Source organism: Hyla sarda, chromosome 5 (genome assembly GCF_029499605.1).
Source record: "Hyla sarda isolate aHylSar1 chromosome 5, aHylSar1.hap1, whole genome shotgun sequence".
In the NCBI taxonomy this organism is placed as follows: Eukaryota; Metazoa; Chordata; class Amphibia; order Anura; family Hylidae; genus Hyla; species Hyla sarda.
Genome location: NC_079193.1, coordinates 60,265,260 through 60,283,209, shown reverse-complemented (window position 1 = coordinate 60,283,209; position 17,950 = coordinate 60,265,260). Strand labels below are relative to the sequence as shown.

At 43.3% G+C, this 17,950-nt stretch overlaps 1 protein-coding gene across 2 annotated transcripts in view; it reads left to right on the top strand.

The window, feature by feature from the left end:
* RBM33 (RNA binding motif protein 33) overlaps positions 1–17,950 on the top strand; it is a 107,362-nt gene that overhangs the window by 61,634 nt on the left and 27,778 nt on the right. For both annotated transcript variants that reach the window (XM_056519580.1, XM_056519581.1), the window contains exon 15: positions 4,175–4,813. In XM_056519580.1, the coding sequence (XP_056375555.1) occupies positions 4,175–4,813 (639 nt within the window). The remainder of the gene's footprint in view (positions 1–4,174; positions 4,814–17,950) is intronic.

Below are 17,950 nucleotides of genomic sequence, written 5' to 3'. Positions count from 1 at the left end.
AGGTCTTTCTCTTCCTAATAATGTCTCAGAAAACTTAAAATATACAGTTGTTGCACCTTTGCTAAACCTACTCAAATGAATTGTCATTACATTAAAATGGTTATCCAGGGTTAGAAAAACAGCTGATTTCTTCTAAAGGTCAGGGTCACACAGGGTCCATTTACAGCGTATTTCAAGTTGCAGATGCGCCGACTGCAGTCACAGATGTACTGCAGAGCGAGCTCCCGGCTGAGTCTAGATATCTGTCCACTCGTAGTGGCGGATTTCCCAGAAAACTTAACAGCACCTGTAGCATATCGGCACATCCGCAGTGTGAAATACGCTGCAGATGCTCCTCGTGTGAACTGCCCAAAAACAGCACCACAACTGTCCTCAGATGGTGTGTTATTGCAGCTCACTTCCATATAAGTGAATAAAGTACTTGAAGAAACTGAAGATGGCACTCACCACAAGTAACATGAATAAGCTTTTATTGACGTGGTCTTTGATACAGATGGCTGACGGGCCGTTTCACACCTCTCAGGGTGCTTAGTCGTGACCTCTGGCATCAAAGGTAAAACCCCTCCCTTTTATAACAAACTTTATTAGCATATAAAATTGCAGGTCTTACTGCACTACTAATAAAAACAACAGCAGTTCTCCTTGTTGCTGTTGTTTTTAATAGTAGTGCAGTTTTTATAATATATTTTAGATTATTATTTTTTGTATTTGTACAGATACTTAGGGATAATGCAATATTGAATGCTAATAAAGTTTGTTACAACTAAGCACCCTGGGAGGTGTTGGCCATCTGTATCCTAGACTGCTTCAATAAAAGCTTATTCATGTTACTTGTGGTGAGTGCCATCTTCAATTTCTTCAAGTACAATATTGACTGCCTATGTTCTGAATAGAGCACCACCAATATGAACGAGTGTTTTTGGGAGCAATGAGTTTTGGCGTCCATGTATCCAAGAGGAAGATGTAAACTGGAGCAGTGGACTTTTGTCTTTCTTGATTTAAGTGAATAAAGCCAAGTTCTGATACCACCCACTCAACCCGAGGACAAGTGTGGTGCTGTTTTTGGAAGAAATTAGCTCTCCTATTCCTAGATAAATCCTTTAAGGGTCTTTTCATGTATATTTAAAGGGGTACTCCAGTGGAAAACTTTTTTTTCTTTTCTTTTAAACAACTGGTGCCAGAAAGTTAAACAGATTTGTAAATTACTTCTATTAAAAACCTTAATCCTTCCAATAATTATTAGCTTCTGAATACTACAGAGGAAATTATTTTCTTTTTGGAACACAGAGCTCTCTGCTGAATCACGATCACAGTGCTCTCTGCTGACATCTCTGTCCATTTTAAGAACTGTCCAGAGTAGGAGAAAATCCCCATAGCAAACATATGCTGCTCTGGACAGTTCCTAAAATGGACAGAGATGTCAGCAGAGAACACTGTGTTCCAAAAAGAAAAGAATTTCCTCTGTAGTATTCATTAGCTAATAAGTACTGGAAGAATTAAGGTTTTTTTAATAGAAGTAATTTACAAATCTGTTTAACTTTCTGCCACCAGTTGATTTAAAATAAAAAAGTTTTCCACCGGAGTACCCCTTTCAGACACAAGTCCAGTCATTTCAGACACTAATGCTTTAAAGGGGTAGTCCAGTGGTGAAAAACCTATCCCCTATCCTAAGGATAGGGGATAAGTTTGAGATCGCGGGGGGTCCGACCGCTGGGGCCCCCTGCGATCTCTCTGTATGGGGGCCAGGCTCTCCGGCCAGATAGCGTGTGTCGACCTCCGCACGAAGCGGCGGCCGACACGCCCTCTCAATACATCTCAATGGCAGAGCCGGAGATTGCCGAAGGCAGCGCTTCGGCTCTGCCATAGAGTTGTATTGAGGGGACGTGTCGGCCGCCGCTTTGTGCGGAGGTCGACACGCCCCCTTCTCGCGGGCTGTTGGGGCTCCGTACAGGAGATCGCAGGGGGCTCCAGTGGTCGGACCCCCCGCGATCTGCAACTTATCCCCTATCCTAAGGATAGGGGATAAGTTGTTCACCACTGGGTTCACCACTGGACTACTCCTTTAAGCCTGCTTTGATAAGGTCTTGCTCAACAGCTACATGGCTCATTAGATTATATAGTTCATATACATGTAAAGTTATATTCTGTCAGATTTAAAACTGTTCATACAGGCTGGAACTGGAACTTTAAAAAAAAAAAAAAAAAAAAACCATAACCATACCAAAACCATAACCATAATTGCGTACATTGTGCCAATATCTGGCCTAAGTGGTCACATGGCCTTGATAGCTACATCTCCCTTCCCCTCTGGGCTTGATTTGTAGATCACTTGATTAATAGATTTCTCCTTATTTATGTGTAGGGGGTGAGATCTATCAATCGCAGTATGGTGGGAAGAAGCCCTTAGGACCACCCAGATAATTGTTCACCTGGGTCATTTCTAAACTATGATTTCTAAGTATAGTATAAAATGATAGAATAAGGGAGCCTATCATGGGGTAGCCAGAAAAGTTGTTCATTGTTCGGTAAAAGTTCCTAGGACCTGTGATGCTTTCCATAATTTAGAGATCTCTTGCGGTGACTGGACCATGTTCAGACATGTTGAGTATTAAATTACTGCGCTGGTCTGGTTACGTGTACCCAGTACATGCTTCATTTACCGTATTTTTCGCCCTATAGGACGCACCGGCATATAAGACGCAACCAATTTTAAAGGTGCAAAATCTAGAAAAAAAAGATTCAGAACCCAACAGTGATCTTCAACCTGCGGACCTCCAGATGTTGCAAAACTACAACGCCCAGCATGCCCGGACAGCGAACGGCATGCTGGGAGTTGTAGTTTTGCAACATCTGGAGGTCCGCAGGTTGAAGACCACTGGTATAGGAGGTAATACTCACGTGTCCCCGCCGCTCCGGTCCCGTCACCGCTGCCCTGGATTTCGCTCCATCACTGTCGTCGCGTCCCTGGGGTGTCCCCGACGCTCCGGACGTCTTCTTCCCCGGGTTAGTGTTATTTTCGCTTCAGACGCGGCGGTCAGCTTTGATCGCCGCGTCTGAAGGGTTAATACAGGGCATCACCGCGATCGGTGATGTCCTGTATTAGCCGCGGGTCCCGGACGTTAATGGCCACAGGGGCCGCCATGATAGGTGTGTATTCGCCTTATAAGACGCAGTTTTGGGGAAGAAAAAAATGCGTCTCATTCGACGAAAAATACGGTAAGTAATTCCTTAGAGGTTTTCCCATAAGGGCCCTGTGTACTTTTCTAAATTTCCCATTTCAGGTAAGACAGTCCACTTGTCCCCTAATAGGGTATGTTCACACTACGGATATGTTGCTGGATCTCCGCTCGCGGAATTCAGCGAGCGGAGATTCAGCCTGGCAGGCGGCGGCGGTAGGACTGGGCGGCACTGCGCCGTCACCATTGACGGCTACACAGTGCTCGTGGACTTCCGCGCAAAGAATGAACATGTTTTTTTCTTTGCACGGAACTATTTCAACAGTGGAATTGTTGGCCGCTGAAATTCCGCAGTGTGAACGGGTCTCGCGGAAGACCCATTCACACTGATGCGAACGTTCACTGTGCGGAATTTCACTTGCGGAATTCTGCAGTGTGAACATACCCATAAACTGTAAAGCAGTCCGGTGCCTTTGGCTTCTTATTAGAGTGCACAGAGCGAGCAAAGGTTATTTGATGCTTATTATTGTCCTCCGCGGAAGGCATGAAGACGGAATAATAAGTCTTTGTTGTATACCATTAATATTCCAGCTTTGCAATTGACACGATTCTGATTCTTGAGAAGGGAGCACGAGTTCAAGGTCAGCCTCTCGCCTTGTGCTGTTCATTATAAGCAATTATTGTGTGACAAATGACTTGGAGATCATGCCGTAAAATTCTGTAAGAAAAATCAATACTTCTAATGAAACCTTTTCAGGTCATTTACCTCACTACCTTTTGTTAGTTTGTCAGGAGGGAAGGAGATAAAGCGATCTGACAGAAGGGCGCTCCGGTATCTCCATACTTGTTTCATCCTGTATTTATAGAGTGCCGCAAACAATCTCTGTGCGTGTTCAGACTGCCAATTGCTGCCTGCATGTGCCGAGAGAGGGGTGGGAGCAAGAGCAGTGGTGGAGGAAAACATTTACAAATATTATTCTTTTTTTTTTTTCTTAAAGTTCCCTGAAGAAGATGAAGAGACTAGAAAATACCGCTTGAAGATCGAAGAACAGAAGCGCTTAAGAGAGGAGATTTTAAGGCAAAAGGAGCTAAGGCGGCAGCAACAGGCTGGGGCGAGGAAAAAAGAACTGCTTGAAAGGCTTTCCCAGCAGCAGCAAATGCCCAACACAGCCCAGCAGGCCCCATTGGAGGCCGATAAACAGACAGTAAAGGTGGAAAATAGCAGTAATCCTATAATGACTCATGTGACTGAACAGCCCCGGCCAAATGTGAAAAATAGACTTGTAGCTAAGAAATCGGACTCGTTGGTTACGATGACCCCACAGAAAATCCCTCTTCTGCAGAGCGCTGGACCCAGTGCATCAAAACAGGGTTTGCAGAAGAAAGGGATTAGGCAGAATTTACCAAATAGAGTAACAGTGGAGAACCAGTCAGGAAACATGCAACCGGTGCGCCCCGCTGGCACTGCTACCCCGTTTGGGCAACAACAGACTTTAAAAATCGCTTCAGTTCAGGGGAGGCCGCAGGAGCAAAGACCTACAGGTGCGAAGAGGACAGTCATGCAGAGGTCAAACAGCAACAGTGGCGACCAAGCGCACCTAGCCACCAAAGTCCGCGTCATAAAGATGTCTGGACCGGTGAGTCTAAATTGTGTTTTTTTTTTTTTTTTTAGTGTTCATCCTAAATCAGTTTGTTTGAGAGCTGAAATTCAGGCCCTTATGTATGTCCTGTACAGCAGTAACATAAGGCTCGTGCTACTGCGGCTTTTTGCCCTGCTAATAATTTTAACTGTTGAGCTACAGCTGCAGTCCAAAGTAATCCATGGAGTACACGTATCTTGTGGACTGCAGCTTTTACAAGATGGTTACAGCCAATCAGTAGAGCTTAAAAAGTCTGTGTGACCCTACGCAAAGTCTTACTCTTTGGCCTTTTGTCCCTAGTTTCTCCCCTTCAAAATTAAATAAAAGGTGGTTTCACTCTTTTCTCTACATGTGCAGCCATTAAAGGTGTACTCCGGTGGAAAACATTTTTTTTTTTTTTTTGTTTAAATCAACGTGCCAGAAGGTTAAAGAGATTTGTAAATTACTTCTATTTAAAATATCTTAACCCTTCCAGTACTTATCATCTGCTGTATACTACAGTTGAACTTCTTTTCTTGATTTTTTTTTTTTCTGTCTAACCACAGTGCTCTCTGCTGACACCTCTGACCATGTCAGGAACTGTCCATAGCAGGATAGGTTTGCTATGATAATTTGCTCCTGCTCTGGACAGTTCCTGACATGGACAGAGGTGTCCGTAGAGAGTACTGTGGTCGGCAAGATATTAAATTCAGAAAGAAAAGAACTTCCTCTGGAGCATACAGCACCTTATAAGTACTGAAAGGATTAAGATTTTTAAATAGAAGTAATTTACAAATCAGTTTAACTAGGGATGTCCCGATACCATTTTTTAAGACAGAGTACAAGTACCGATACTTTAGACAGCAGCAGTGCCCCCTCCCTCCCCCCCCCACTTAGACAGCAGCAGGACCCCTTCGTTTAGACAGCAGCAGGGCCCCTCCATTTTGACAGCAGCAGGCCACCCCCCCCCCCCCCCTCGCTTCATTAGTAGCAGCCCCCTTCTTGCAGGCAGCTCACCTCCTCGGACGGGTGCTGGTTCTGCCGCTCTGCTGCCCCGTTCTCCCGTCCTCCGGTCTGCATCGTGTCCTATGGACGAGCATGTAACATACACGTCACTCTGCTTCCTCCGTCGCATATACGCTTGGCGCAGGGGAGGAGGCGGAGTGACGTGTGTGTCACATGCTCCTCCATGGAACACTATGATGCGGACGGGAGGATGGAAGAACAGGGCAGCAGAGCGGCACCAGGTATCGGGGACATTAAATGAGTCCCCGATACCATGCAAATGGCTAATATTGGCCCCGATACCAGTATCGGTATCAGGACATCCCTAAGTTTAACTTTCTGGCACCAGAAAAACAAAAAAAATGTTTTCCATGGAGTACCCCTTTGAAGTGTCCCTAGAGTGTCACAAGCTTTTATAGGTCACTGTGCTTAGAACCCAACAATCAGGAGATCAAGTAGGTATAAGTAATATTTCTCAAATTACTGGCAGTATAACAAACAATGGGTGCTTTCATTCTGGCTGCAGGGTTATGTCCATAGTCATTTATGGTGGTGCTGGCTCATCCATTGCAGTATTTTCTAGTTCTGTGACAGAAGTCAGCGATATAACCATGTTATATACAAGGTTTAATTACCAAAGGTTTTTTCCTTCTTATTTTAGAAAGTCTTAGTGGGCCTTCCTTTTTACATGTCGCTGTATTTGCCTGTTTAGCCTGTCTTAGGAGAAATCGTTGATCATATTATTGAACCGCCATGTTCTGATCTAGACATTTCAATGAATGTTTAACTCCTAAAGGACTCAGCGTTTTTCAGTTTTTGCGCTTTCCATTTTTCCTCCTTACCTTTTAAAAATTATAACTCTTTCAGTTCTGCACCTTAAAATCCATATTATGGCTTATTTTTGTGCTACCAATTCTACTTTGCAGTGACATCAGTCATTGTACCAAAAAATCTACATTGAAACCCAAATAAAAAAAAATCATTCTGTGACAAAATTGAAGAAAAAACACAATTTTGTAACACTTGGGCGCTTCAGTTTCTACGTAGTACATTTTTTGGAAAAAATGACACCTTCTCTTTATTCTGTAGGTCCATACGATTAAAATGATACCCTACTTATATAGGTTTGATTTTGTCTTCTGGAAAAAATCATAACTACATGCAGGAAAATGTATACGTTTAAAATTGTCATCTTCTGACCCCTATAACTTTTTTTTTCCCCGCGTACAGGGCGGTGTTTTTTGCACTGTGATCTGAAGTTTTTATCGATACCATTTTTTGTATTGATCGGACTTTTTTATCACTTTTTATTCATGTTTTCATGACATAAAAAGTGACCAAAATTACGCTATTTTGGAGTTGATGCGTAAACCATCGACCGGTTTAATTAATGATATATTTTTATAGTTCGGACATTTACACACGCCGCAATACCACATATGTTTATTTTTATTATGGTTACATATTTTTATATGAAATTTGGGAAAAGGAGGGTGATTTAAACTTTAAATAAGGACCCCTTTTAATGGGTGTTTTATTATAATTTTTTTTACTTTTTATTTACCTTTTTTTCACACTTGTAGTCCCCTTAGGGGACTTTTAGGAGGAATCATTAAATTCCTCAATGTGGTTCCAAAGAACCACATTGACCTGTGTGCTCTGCGCTCGATTGGTAAAGCCTGGTCCTGCCAAGCTTTATCATCCACAGCCGACATAGGACGTGAGGTAAGCCCTCTGGCTACCTCAGAAGTGGATCGCCCACCCGCATCCTTAGACGGCAATCGGTTAAACAGGATTGATACGATCACATGTGCATTATGACTGCAATACATTGTGCGCTATGGATTCTTATCACCATCTAGAATTGTCTGCTGTGTTTTTTTTCTCCCCAAATATGAGTATGACTTTTTATCTGGCACCTCGAGGATCATACTGCTGGTGAGTAAAATGAGTGCCAGAGCTGTGGAGTCAGTAATCCAAATTTCCCAATGTGTAATAAATGGCAATAACTAATTAATGGTGGTAAAATATTAACATCAGACTCTTCATCACAATCATGTAAATTAGGGATGTCCCGATACATTTTTTTTTAAGACAGAGTGCGAGTACCAGTACAATTTTTTATTGTGAAGGGGTTAGTTCACATTTAGTACTTTTACCTTTTTTTCACTTTTTAGTCCCCATAGGGGACTATTACATACAATCTGTAGATTGCATACTGATCACTGCTATCTGCGCTCTTTTACAAATACCTGCCATGGCTGGCAGCAGTAATGGCGCGGCGATCGTATGCACGTAGCAGAGTAAGGGACCTGCAGCTGTCCTCTCACCTGACACCGCGGTGATCCTGATCAGCATCCCTGAGCTAACCGGCAGTAACTCTCTCAGGACTTTTAGACGTCACAATCAACTTTGATAGCAGTGTCTAAATGGTTAATGTGGGTCCCGGCTATGATGTGCGCTCAGCTGCAGAGCTAGGGAGCGGAGAGTGCAGGCGGCTTACTCCACCTCCGTGATACCTGCCGGTGAGAGTCCCTAAAGGAATTAAGGCTCATTCACACTGTGCAATCTCCGCTCTGGTTCCATCTGAAGCGATCGCAGGCAGAACAAGCCAGTGCTAGAACCGCTCGGGAATGCTCAGTCTCCGTTGACGGCAATGCGTTTGTGTGCAGTCTGCTGAAAGGATAAACATTTTCATTCTTTCAGTGGAGTCTGGGGTCCGGAATTTCTCGTTTAATTGAAGGCTCCTGCGGCATATCTTCGAATTCTGATCAGAAAATACATAGTGTGAATGAGCCCTTATAGTTTTCTGGCACTGGAATACATCTTTAACCTTAAAGGGGTTTCCCGCCAAAGAATAGGGGATAAGATGTCTGATTGTGGGGAACCCCAGCGATCTCAGCTGCGGCACCCCAGACATCCGTTGCACGGAGTGAACGGGACGGAGGCTCGTGACGTTACGGCTAGGGATGTCCCGATACTAGTATAGGGACAGATACTGGACATTTGCACGAGTACGAATCTCCCCGATACCTAATCCGATACCTGCCGGCAGGACCCCCACCAGCAGGTATCACAGAGGTGCCGAAATATGCAGCTGAGCACGCATCATAATCGGGACCTGTGACTAATGCCAAACATCACTGATCATGGTGATGTCCGGCATTAACCCTTTAGACGCCGCAATCAAAGTTAATTGTGGCATCTAAAGGTCCTGAAGTTAACGGACGGTTAGCTCAGGGATGCTGATTGGGTAACCACGATTTAACCGCGGTGATCTTAATCAGCTGTGAGCATGGCCGGAGGTCCCTAACTGTGCTCCGTGCTGTCCAATCATTGCTCCTTTACTGCTGCCAGCCATGGCAGGCAGTAGTAAAGGAGCGCTGATAACACTGATCAGTGCTGTGCTATGGCATCTACATACTGTGCTATCTACAGATTGCATGTAATAGTGCCCTATGGGGACTAAAAAAAAGAGTGGAAAAAAGTGTAAAATAAATAATAAATGTGATTTAACCCCTTCTCTAATAAAAGTTTGAATAAAAAAAAAAATGATATACATATATATATATATATATATATATATATATATATATATATATAGTCACGGCCATGCCCCCTCAATGCAAGTCTATGGGAGGAGGCGTGACAGGATGTCACGAGCCTTCGGCGCTGCACCCGACGCTCTTAATGAATTCCAGGTGCAGTAGGGAGATGGTGGGGATAAGATATCTAGGGGCGGAGTACCCCTTTAAAACATTTTGTAGCCTCTTACATATTCACATCAAGAATCTTCCCTGTTTATTGGACACCTTTATTATTTTGTAGTGATGTCTATTATCTGCAGACAGACCCCTGCAGGACTAGATACAGAGCATTGAGCTGTACCTTTGGCCTCGTCCTGTGGTCGATAGTTTTTCTTTTTTGTATGTTATCATTTAAGGGTGATGAGAAAATACAATTAAGTTCTGCTTATTCCCGATATGTAAAATATGTTTTCCATGCTAACCCCCCTTTAGCGGTTTTCTATAGACTTATCAGTAAAATAAAGGTGCACAGATGCCCAGGCACTTGGTGCATGTCAGATAGTTGAGGGGCCTATGCGGCTTCAAGAAAAGATCTTGGGCCAATTGAATGCAAGAGAGTGACAGACGACAGCTAAGAGCGAGTAGGAAAGCCGGCCTGGCAGACGGATGGCGGTTTAATTGTGCCCACCTCTCGAGGATGTCACTGCTCTCCAAACACTTGAGATTGATCACCCATATGTTTACAAAGATATTTAACCCCCATAGGACAACTAGAGAAATTAGTAGATAGCAGCACAGGCGAGTAATTAATTTAAGAGTTTATTTACAAATATTTACAATCCTGCTTCTTGTAGAGAATAGTAGTTGATTTCCACAGCAAATTTTAAGTCACATTTTGGATTATTATAGCAGAAAATTGGCCTGTAGACAAAAGGAAACCCCCACAGAGATTCTTCCTTAAGGCCACTGGGCATAAATCTGTCCCCTAGATTAATACATTACCTTTGCTTGAATAAGCTTATTCTCCGAATGGAAAGGCCATTTGCCGCATTATGTCGTCTTCTCGGTTTTGGGAAGAATTTTTTTTTTCTGCTAAATATTAATTTCCTTATTTAATCAAGTCTCCGTCCTTTCCCATCTGTTTACAGTCTTCTATACTTTGACGCTGCCCACCACTATGTACCGGGTTTATAGCTTGTTTAAATGCCTTTTGCTCATTAAAATATATGGAATTTTTTTTTGGGCTAAAATGTTGCGGCGGGTGTAACTTCAATGTCTATAGTGAAGTATAAAGTGCTCTACATACAAAGTGTTTTGGGGGTTTGTTGCGTTTTATTTCAATGGACATCAGTTTATTTTTATCCAGCATTTATTTGGTAAATTTCAGTGCGTTTTTCACGTTTAGTTGATTTTTTTTCTCATTTCATCACTGTAATGTGATAAATGCCACAAAAATGCATGCGCCATAAACATATAAAAATGGCAAAAGCATTTACTAAATGCGTTTCAGTTTATTTTAATGCATTTTTTAACACCAGATAAAACTCCATGTAACGTTACTGATGAATCAAGAAGAAATACTCATACAGTTCCATAAGTAGTTTTCATATGTTTCATATTTTGGAAATTTTGACAAAAAATAACATTTCAGGAGCTTTTGTGCTTTGTGCGGTTTCTCTGTTAAAAACTTAATCACAATTTCACAAGTTAAAGGGGTACTACGCTGCTCAGCGTTTGGAACAAACTGTTCCGAATGCTGGAGCTGGTGCCGGGAGCTCGTGACGTCATAGCCCACACCCTCATGACATCACGCTCCACCCCCTCAATGCAAGTCTATGGGAGGGGGCTATGAGGTCACAAGCTCCTGGCTCAAGCATTCAGAACACTTTGTTTCAGAGCACTTTGTTCCTTTAAAGGGGTGCTCCCCTACTTATACCAAACGTATCCCTTATCCGCAAGAAATGGGCCATGTGTCTGGCAGGAGGCGGATCTGACCTCTGGGACCCCCATGATCTCCAGAATGGGACTCGGTCTCTCCCTCTGCATGGAGTAGCGTATTGGCACACGCTCTCTGCATTCTCTATGGGAGAGCCAGAGATGTACGATTGCTGTACTCGGGTATCTCTGGAGATTGCATGGACCAAAGGCCCCATTCTGGAGATCATGTGCCCCATTATGGAGATTGTCCGACATTGTTGACAGAGGTGTCAGCAGGCAGCACTGTGGACAAGACAAAAAAAAAAAAATTCAAAAAGAAAAGAATTTCCTCTGTAGCATACAGCTGCTAAAAAGTAATGGAAGGAATAAGATTTTTAAATAGAAGTAATTTCCAAATCTGTTTAACTTTCTGGCACCAGTTGATTAAAAAAAAAAGTTTTCCACCGGAGTACCCCTTTAATGTATTTGACAGTTTTTTTTTCACGTGATTCTCTGTCCATACTTGTGCCTATCTGCGCCAATCACATCTGTAAAAGAAGACAATCCAATTTAAAGTTGGTCAGAAAAGTGCAAACACAATGCTGCATGCTATTCTGCCATTATTAGGCAATTTGCACCAAAAACTGTAGGAAACCCATAGTAAATATCTCAGGACATATGAAAAAAACAATGCCCCCCCCCTTTTTATAGGGTTCCTGCCTACTATGTTGGTGTCACTTCAAAATCAGGAAGAATCCAAAAGAAGCACTAAATAAATCTGCCGGGAAAATTCAAAACTCACTAAAAAAGTTGCAGTGTGGACCTGGAAATGTATAAATACATTGACATGGGTGTCACCATTCCTCCTCTTAAAGGGGTTATCCAGATGCTAAAAATTCTCTACTTAAAATAACCTAGTCCCCTACCTCACTCCCTTTGGGGGTTCCCCTGTGAGGTCTACTTCCGAGATGAGTGCGAGCCAGAGGAAGCGCCTATGTGCGCAAAACTAGTTGCCACCCCCTGCCTGTCTCCACCTACAGCTCCCTGTGCACTTTTGTACCTGATTATTTTCTGTACAGCATGCTGCAATTAAAGAAAAGATTCATCCCAGCAAGAAAGTGGTAAGCGCGTCTTCTGTTCTGCTCTTTCATACAGTGTGTATCTACTTCTGAGATGGTCTTGTCAGTCACGGACCACTCAGCCAATCACCGGCTGTAATGTGTCCTTCCTCGTCACTGATTGGGTGAGCGGGCCATTATTGCTTAGCGGAGTCTGCTTTGGAAGTAGTAGCCGGAGGAATCAGTGGGGGATCGAAAGACTTCACAGGGGGGTGCCCAAGGGAGCGAGGTCAGGGAGTACATTATTTTGTTGTGGGTTTTTTGTCCTATTTTATATTATTTGTTTTGCGGTGCCAGGGCAATAGGAGAGAGTTTTTAGAATCCAGATAACCACTTCTCTTTTTTTCTACAAGCCCCTCTGTAGTTTACATTAATATGCTCAATATTCTATGTAATGCAAATCACCTTGTGGCAACCGTGAGCAAAACCAGATTTTTATTACTTTTAGTAAAAATGTTGACTTTTTTCTCCAAGAAACAGCGACTATCTTGTCCATAGACTGTGTTGCACCTGACCGTCATTCTAGGGTAAATGGTTGCACTGGCAGTTATACCAACCTAAAGTTTCCTTTTGCCTTAAAGGGGTACTCCGGTGGAAAACTTTTTTTTTTTAATCAACTGGTGCCCGAAAGTTAAACAGATTTGTAAATGACTTCTATTAAAAAATCTTTACCCTTCCAGTACTTTTTAGCAGCTGTATACTACAGAGAAAATTATTTTCTTTTTGAATTTCTCTTTTGTCTTGTCCACAGTGCTCTCTGCTGATACCCAATACCCGTATCAAGAACTGTCCAGAGCAGGAGAAAATCCCCATAGCAAACCTATCCTGCTCTGGACAGTTCCTGACACAGACAGAGGTGTCAGCAGAGAGCACTGTGGACAAGACAAAAAAAATTCAAAAAGAAAAGAATTTCCTCTGTAGCATACAGCTACTAAAAAGTACTGGAAGGGTAAAGATTTTTTAATAGAAGTCATTTACAAATCTAAGACAAATGAAGAGCACATACGTGCACTCACCGCTAAGCAGAGACAGTCAGGTCTGGAAGTTTGGTGACTGGGTGCCGGGTCACGGCATAGGCACTGCTGTGTTAAACAAATCTGTTCAATTTCCACCGGAGTACCCCTTTAAAGGGGCATTCCCCTATATGAGAGTTGATTTCCTTTAAAGGTATATGATCCAAAGTAAACATCCTTATTATTTATTAAGGTTTGTTTTTTTTTGTTTTTTTTTTTACCTGTGCAGAGGAAAAGTTGATCAGTTGCTTATAGCAACCAATCAGATTGCTTTTTACATTTTTTTTTTTACTTTTGAAAAAATGAAAGAAGCGATCTGATTGGGTGCTATGAGCAACTGCACCATTCTTCCTCTGCACAGATTTTGATATATCTCCCCTAAATCTTTTCAGTAGTTTCCCACATCCATCATCACTTAGTGGCCCAAATTGTGATGTTCATAACTTGTCGCCTAGGGTAATGATCTGTAGGTTAGCTTCAGCTTGGTGACCGCACATGCTCCGTTGCAGCACTAGGTGTTATAGGCGGATGAGCTGTTTGTCTTGTGGGACATTAGAGCAGTATTTTCTATCCAGGGTGCCTCTAAGTTGTCGCAAAACTACAACTCCCAGCATGCCCGGACAGCCTTCGGCTGTCCGGGCATGCTGGGAGTTGTAGTTTTGCAACAGCTGGAGGCTCCCTGGTTGAGAGAGGCTGCATTAGAGGATGGGAACTAGGAACTTCGGTATGAGGCTCAGCAGTGAGGAAGCATAATATGAAGTGCACAAGAGGGTGGCAACTTGGCCTCCTTTATAAGAAAAAAAAAAAAAAGGCTTTTTTGTTGTTGCCCATAACGACCAATCACAGCTCTGCTTTCTTTTCTTAAAATTGATCTGGTAATATGAAAGCTGAGCTGTGATTGGTTGCTATGGGCCGCACAGAATGATCTTCCTTCATCCAGGAAAGTGGGGGCTGAGGACGGGTAGGTAGTCTGACACCCCCCCCCCCCCCCCCCCCCTGCAATCAGACACTTAAGAATGCCAAACATGTCCCCTCTAAAGCAGTGTTTTCCAACCAGTGTGGCTCCAGCTGTTGCAAAACAACAACTCTCATCATGCCCGGACAGCAAACGACAGACATCAGACTCCTAAATTCTTCCTATTTTTGCCATCTACTCGGTTACTACTAATAAAATGTGTAATTTTCTAAATGTTTCCGTTGGATGTTGCTTGTATCTATAGTCTTATCTGGAGCATTATGTATCCAATCCCCTTGCCATAAAGTGACTTTCCTATCACTGCGTTATCTTAAGGATGCTTTTTTTTTTTGGCATTTTATTGCTTCCAGCACAACCCCCCCACCCCCCCAACTACTCTCACGTTCATTTCTTGAAAGGTGCGCCTGACTGCGCCGGGAACTGTCGAGCGGCTCACATTCTCTAATATATTGTTCAGAGACTGCACGTTGGCAAAGATTTAACATCTTCCATTTCATCTTCCTGACTGGTTAGGGAACGTGTTTATTGCGAGGCCACAGCATTGTCAGACCTCATAGAAATCTGTGTCGTTTAGATTTGCGAGATCCGAGATCAGTAACAGTGCCAATGACAGTGAGGTATTGGCCTTATCACAGCACCATTCAGAAGACGCTGCCCTGGGACGACGCTCCGGTGTCCTGCTGTGTATCCTGACAATGTTATCTGTCCTCTCAATATGCACTATCAAATGTCTGTCACGAGCAGCGAAATTAATTTAATGTCACCTGAAGACATGCAATTAATCTTTTTTTTCGGAGGTTTTCATAATACCTTTATAGAAAGAGAGTAGTCTGTTTGGAGGATTTGGATTTTGGGGCTTAGGAGAAGATAAGGGAAATTAATTTTTCATTGGGGTTAATGCCAGCTACAATGGGCTGAGCGAGGCGGTTTGGGAATTTGTCAAGTGTTGTCACTTCAGAATAATGCCGCTTAACGTCTCCGCGTTGTAATCAAGAGATGTGATTTCTGTAGAGAGGGATTAATCAATTTGCTCGGCTCCGGATGGATGTCGGCCGTATCTCCTCTTCTTGGGGTTTGAGAGGGAAAATAAGATTTGATCTGTCAAATTGCAGGAAGCTGACAGCGGCGGCACTTTGTATCCAAACACTTAACACACTGACTGAAGGCTTGGCCGCTCACTTCATCGCAGACGGGCTCCGCTATGAGCTATTGAAAACATCTTTATTTATTTTTTCTATCAGGCAGGCGGCTTATATTTCTTTTAGTGTTTGTTGAGTGGTAACCGCTGCTCTGTTCAGTGCCGATCATTTCTTATTTCTATTGAGAGAGCATCTGGCTCTAAAATATTGTTGAGTTCTTGAGTTGTCCCTTTTGCGTTGTCGAAACGGCTTCCGGACTGTATGTTGTGTTTTTAGGACTGTTGGTTTGTAAAAAGGGAATGAGATCCACTACTTCCACGGTGACTGGTGACCCTGGATAGCTCATTTAGTTTAAAGAGAACTCCAGTACTTATCATCCCCTGTCCACAGGATAGGGGATAATAGTTTAATCACAGTTTTGTGCATAGCGCCTCAATGTTCGGAAAATGTGTTTTTAAAATACTGGCTACTCTTGTACACAGAGCGGCATTGGGCCAGCCATCCCTTTTCCCCTCTCCACATATGGTGTATTGGGAGAGCCGGAGATACACGAGCGCTGTACTTTTGCATCTTTGACTCTCCCGTGGAGATTGATAGACCGGGCATATAAACACCATGCATGAGCAGAGTCAGGCTGGAGATCTCTGGTGGTCTTGCCGATCGGACCCCCTTTGATCAAACACTGTGGTTATGGGGTAAGAAGTTAAGTACCAGAGTTCCCCTTTAACAGCGGCCATATAACTACATAACTTGGCAGGTTTACCATTCAGGAGTCTTGGCTGTTCAATCTGAATTGTTTGCAAAGTGGTTTTAGTTTAGTCTAGAGCTCTGACCCCCGCAATCAGTTACTTGTCCCCAATCAGTTAATTTTCTATGGATTTCGCCTTTAAGAATAAAGAGCATTGGAACATGACTAGGGATAATAAGCCAAAACAGAATACACTGGGAGAATAGAATGGGAGAGGCATTGAGATTCTGATTTGGCTGTCAATCCCTTGTCATGTTTTAAGGCTCTTTTAAGTGTACTTTGCCGTGGCAACCGCCCAATTCCCCAGCGAGTTTCTGGCACAATTCCTGTTAATTAGAATATGGCTCGTACATAGAACTTACTGGGCATTAGACAGTTGCCTCTGTTAATTTAATGGAAGATTACATAATTTTATTTTTATTTTTTTCTGTGCTACTGTCATTTTTAGGCACCACTTGTAAAATCTAGGCAGTCTCGCTCAAGCTAGAATGGTAGTTAACCAAACTACTTCTCCCATAATTTTACTTTACTCAACGCTGCCCAGAGAAATTGTCACCTGATCTGTGGCATATCATACTGATCTGTGGTGGTCAGGGTACCAAAACACCCAACCGCCAAGCCAGCAATATATGGATTCAGAGAAACTCTGAGACTTTCTGCAACACCGTGAACCACTGGCCCAGCTTTTGATGAAAGCCAAGTAGATATGAAGGTGCACACTGCAAAGGCGAGCTTTTCTGCACCTTTATTCTAGCAGTTGATGGGTGTGTCTGCAACCGGACCTCCACCAATTTACAACTTCTGACATGTCATTAGTTTGTTGAAATGACAGGTATGCTTTAAAGGGGTATGCCGGTATCAGAACATTGTATCTGATATCATCCTCTGCTGTTTTAGGAGGCATTGCTGGATTCTCTCTCTGATCTTAAACCTACCCCCTGAGTGACATCACCTCCTCTGATCAGCCCCTACACCATCTCCCTGTCATATTTGTATATGTTTTTATTGGGACATTTACAGAAGAATGAGGTTTGCTCACAGCATGCTGTCTTTTGCTGAACAATGCCACAGGCAGAGGAGCAGACAATGAATACATCAGCTGTCTTTAGAGCAATAGTCTTCGGTGTACTAAAATGTTCTGCAGCAGCTCTGGGTGAAACTGACAGGAGTCCTTTGGCAGGGTAGTGGGGTGGGAGGACTGTGATGAACAGCAATGTATTCTGGGAATTGTAGTCCAGAGAAACTGGTTTAACCAGGAAGTAGAGAGAGGATAAGTAAGGGAGGCTGTGCAGAAAATGCATGGGAAATGTACTTGCATACGAACAGGAGGCCCATAATGCACTGTCCCTAACTATACACTCTGCTCAAGGAAGGCCAACTTAGCCATATGAGTTGGACAACTTGAACCAGCAGGCACCCCATCAATATGGCACAGCCAGTCAGAGTGTTCCTTTAAGGGTAAACTCCTTTCCTCTGGTTATCAGAGCATTAAAGGAGTAGTCCAGTGGTGAACAACTTATCCCCTATCCTAAGGATAGGGGATAAGTTGCAGATCGTGGGGGGTCTGACCACTGGGGCCCCCTGCGATATCCTGTACGGGGCCCTGACAGCCCGTGGGAAGGGGGCGTGTTGACCTCCGCACGAAGCGGCGGCAGACACGCCCCCTCAATACAACTCTATGGCAGAGCCGGAGCACTGCCTTCGGCAATCTC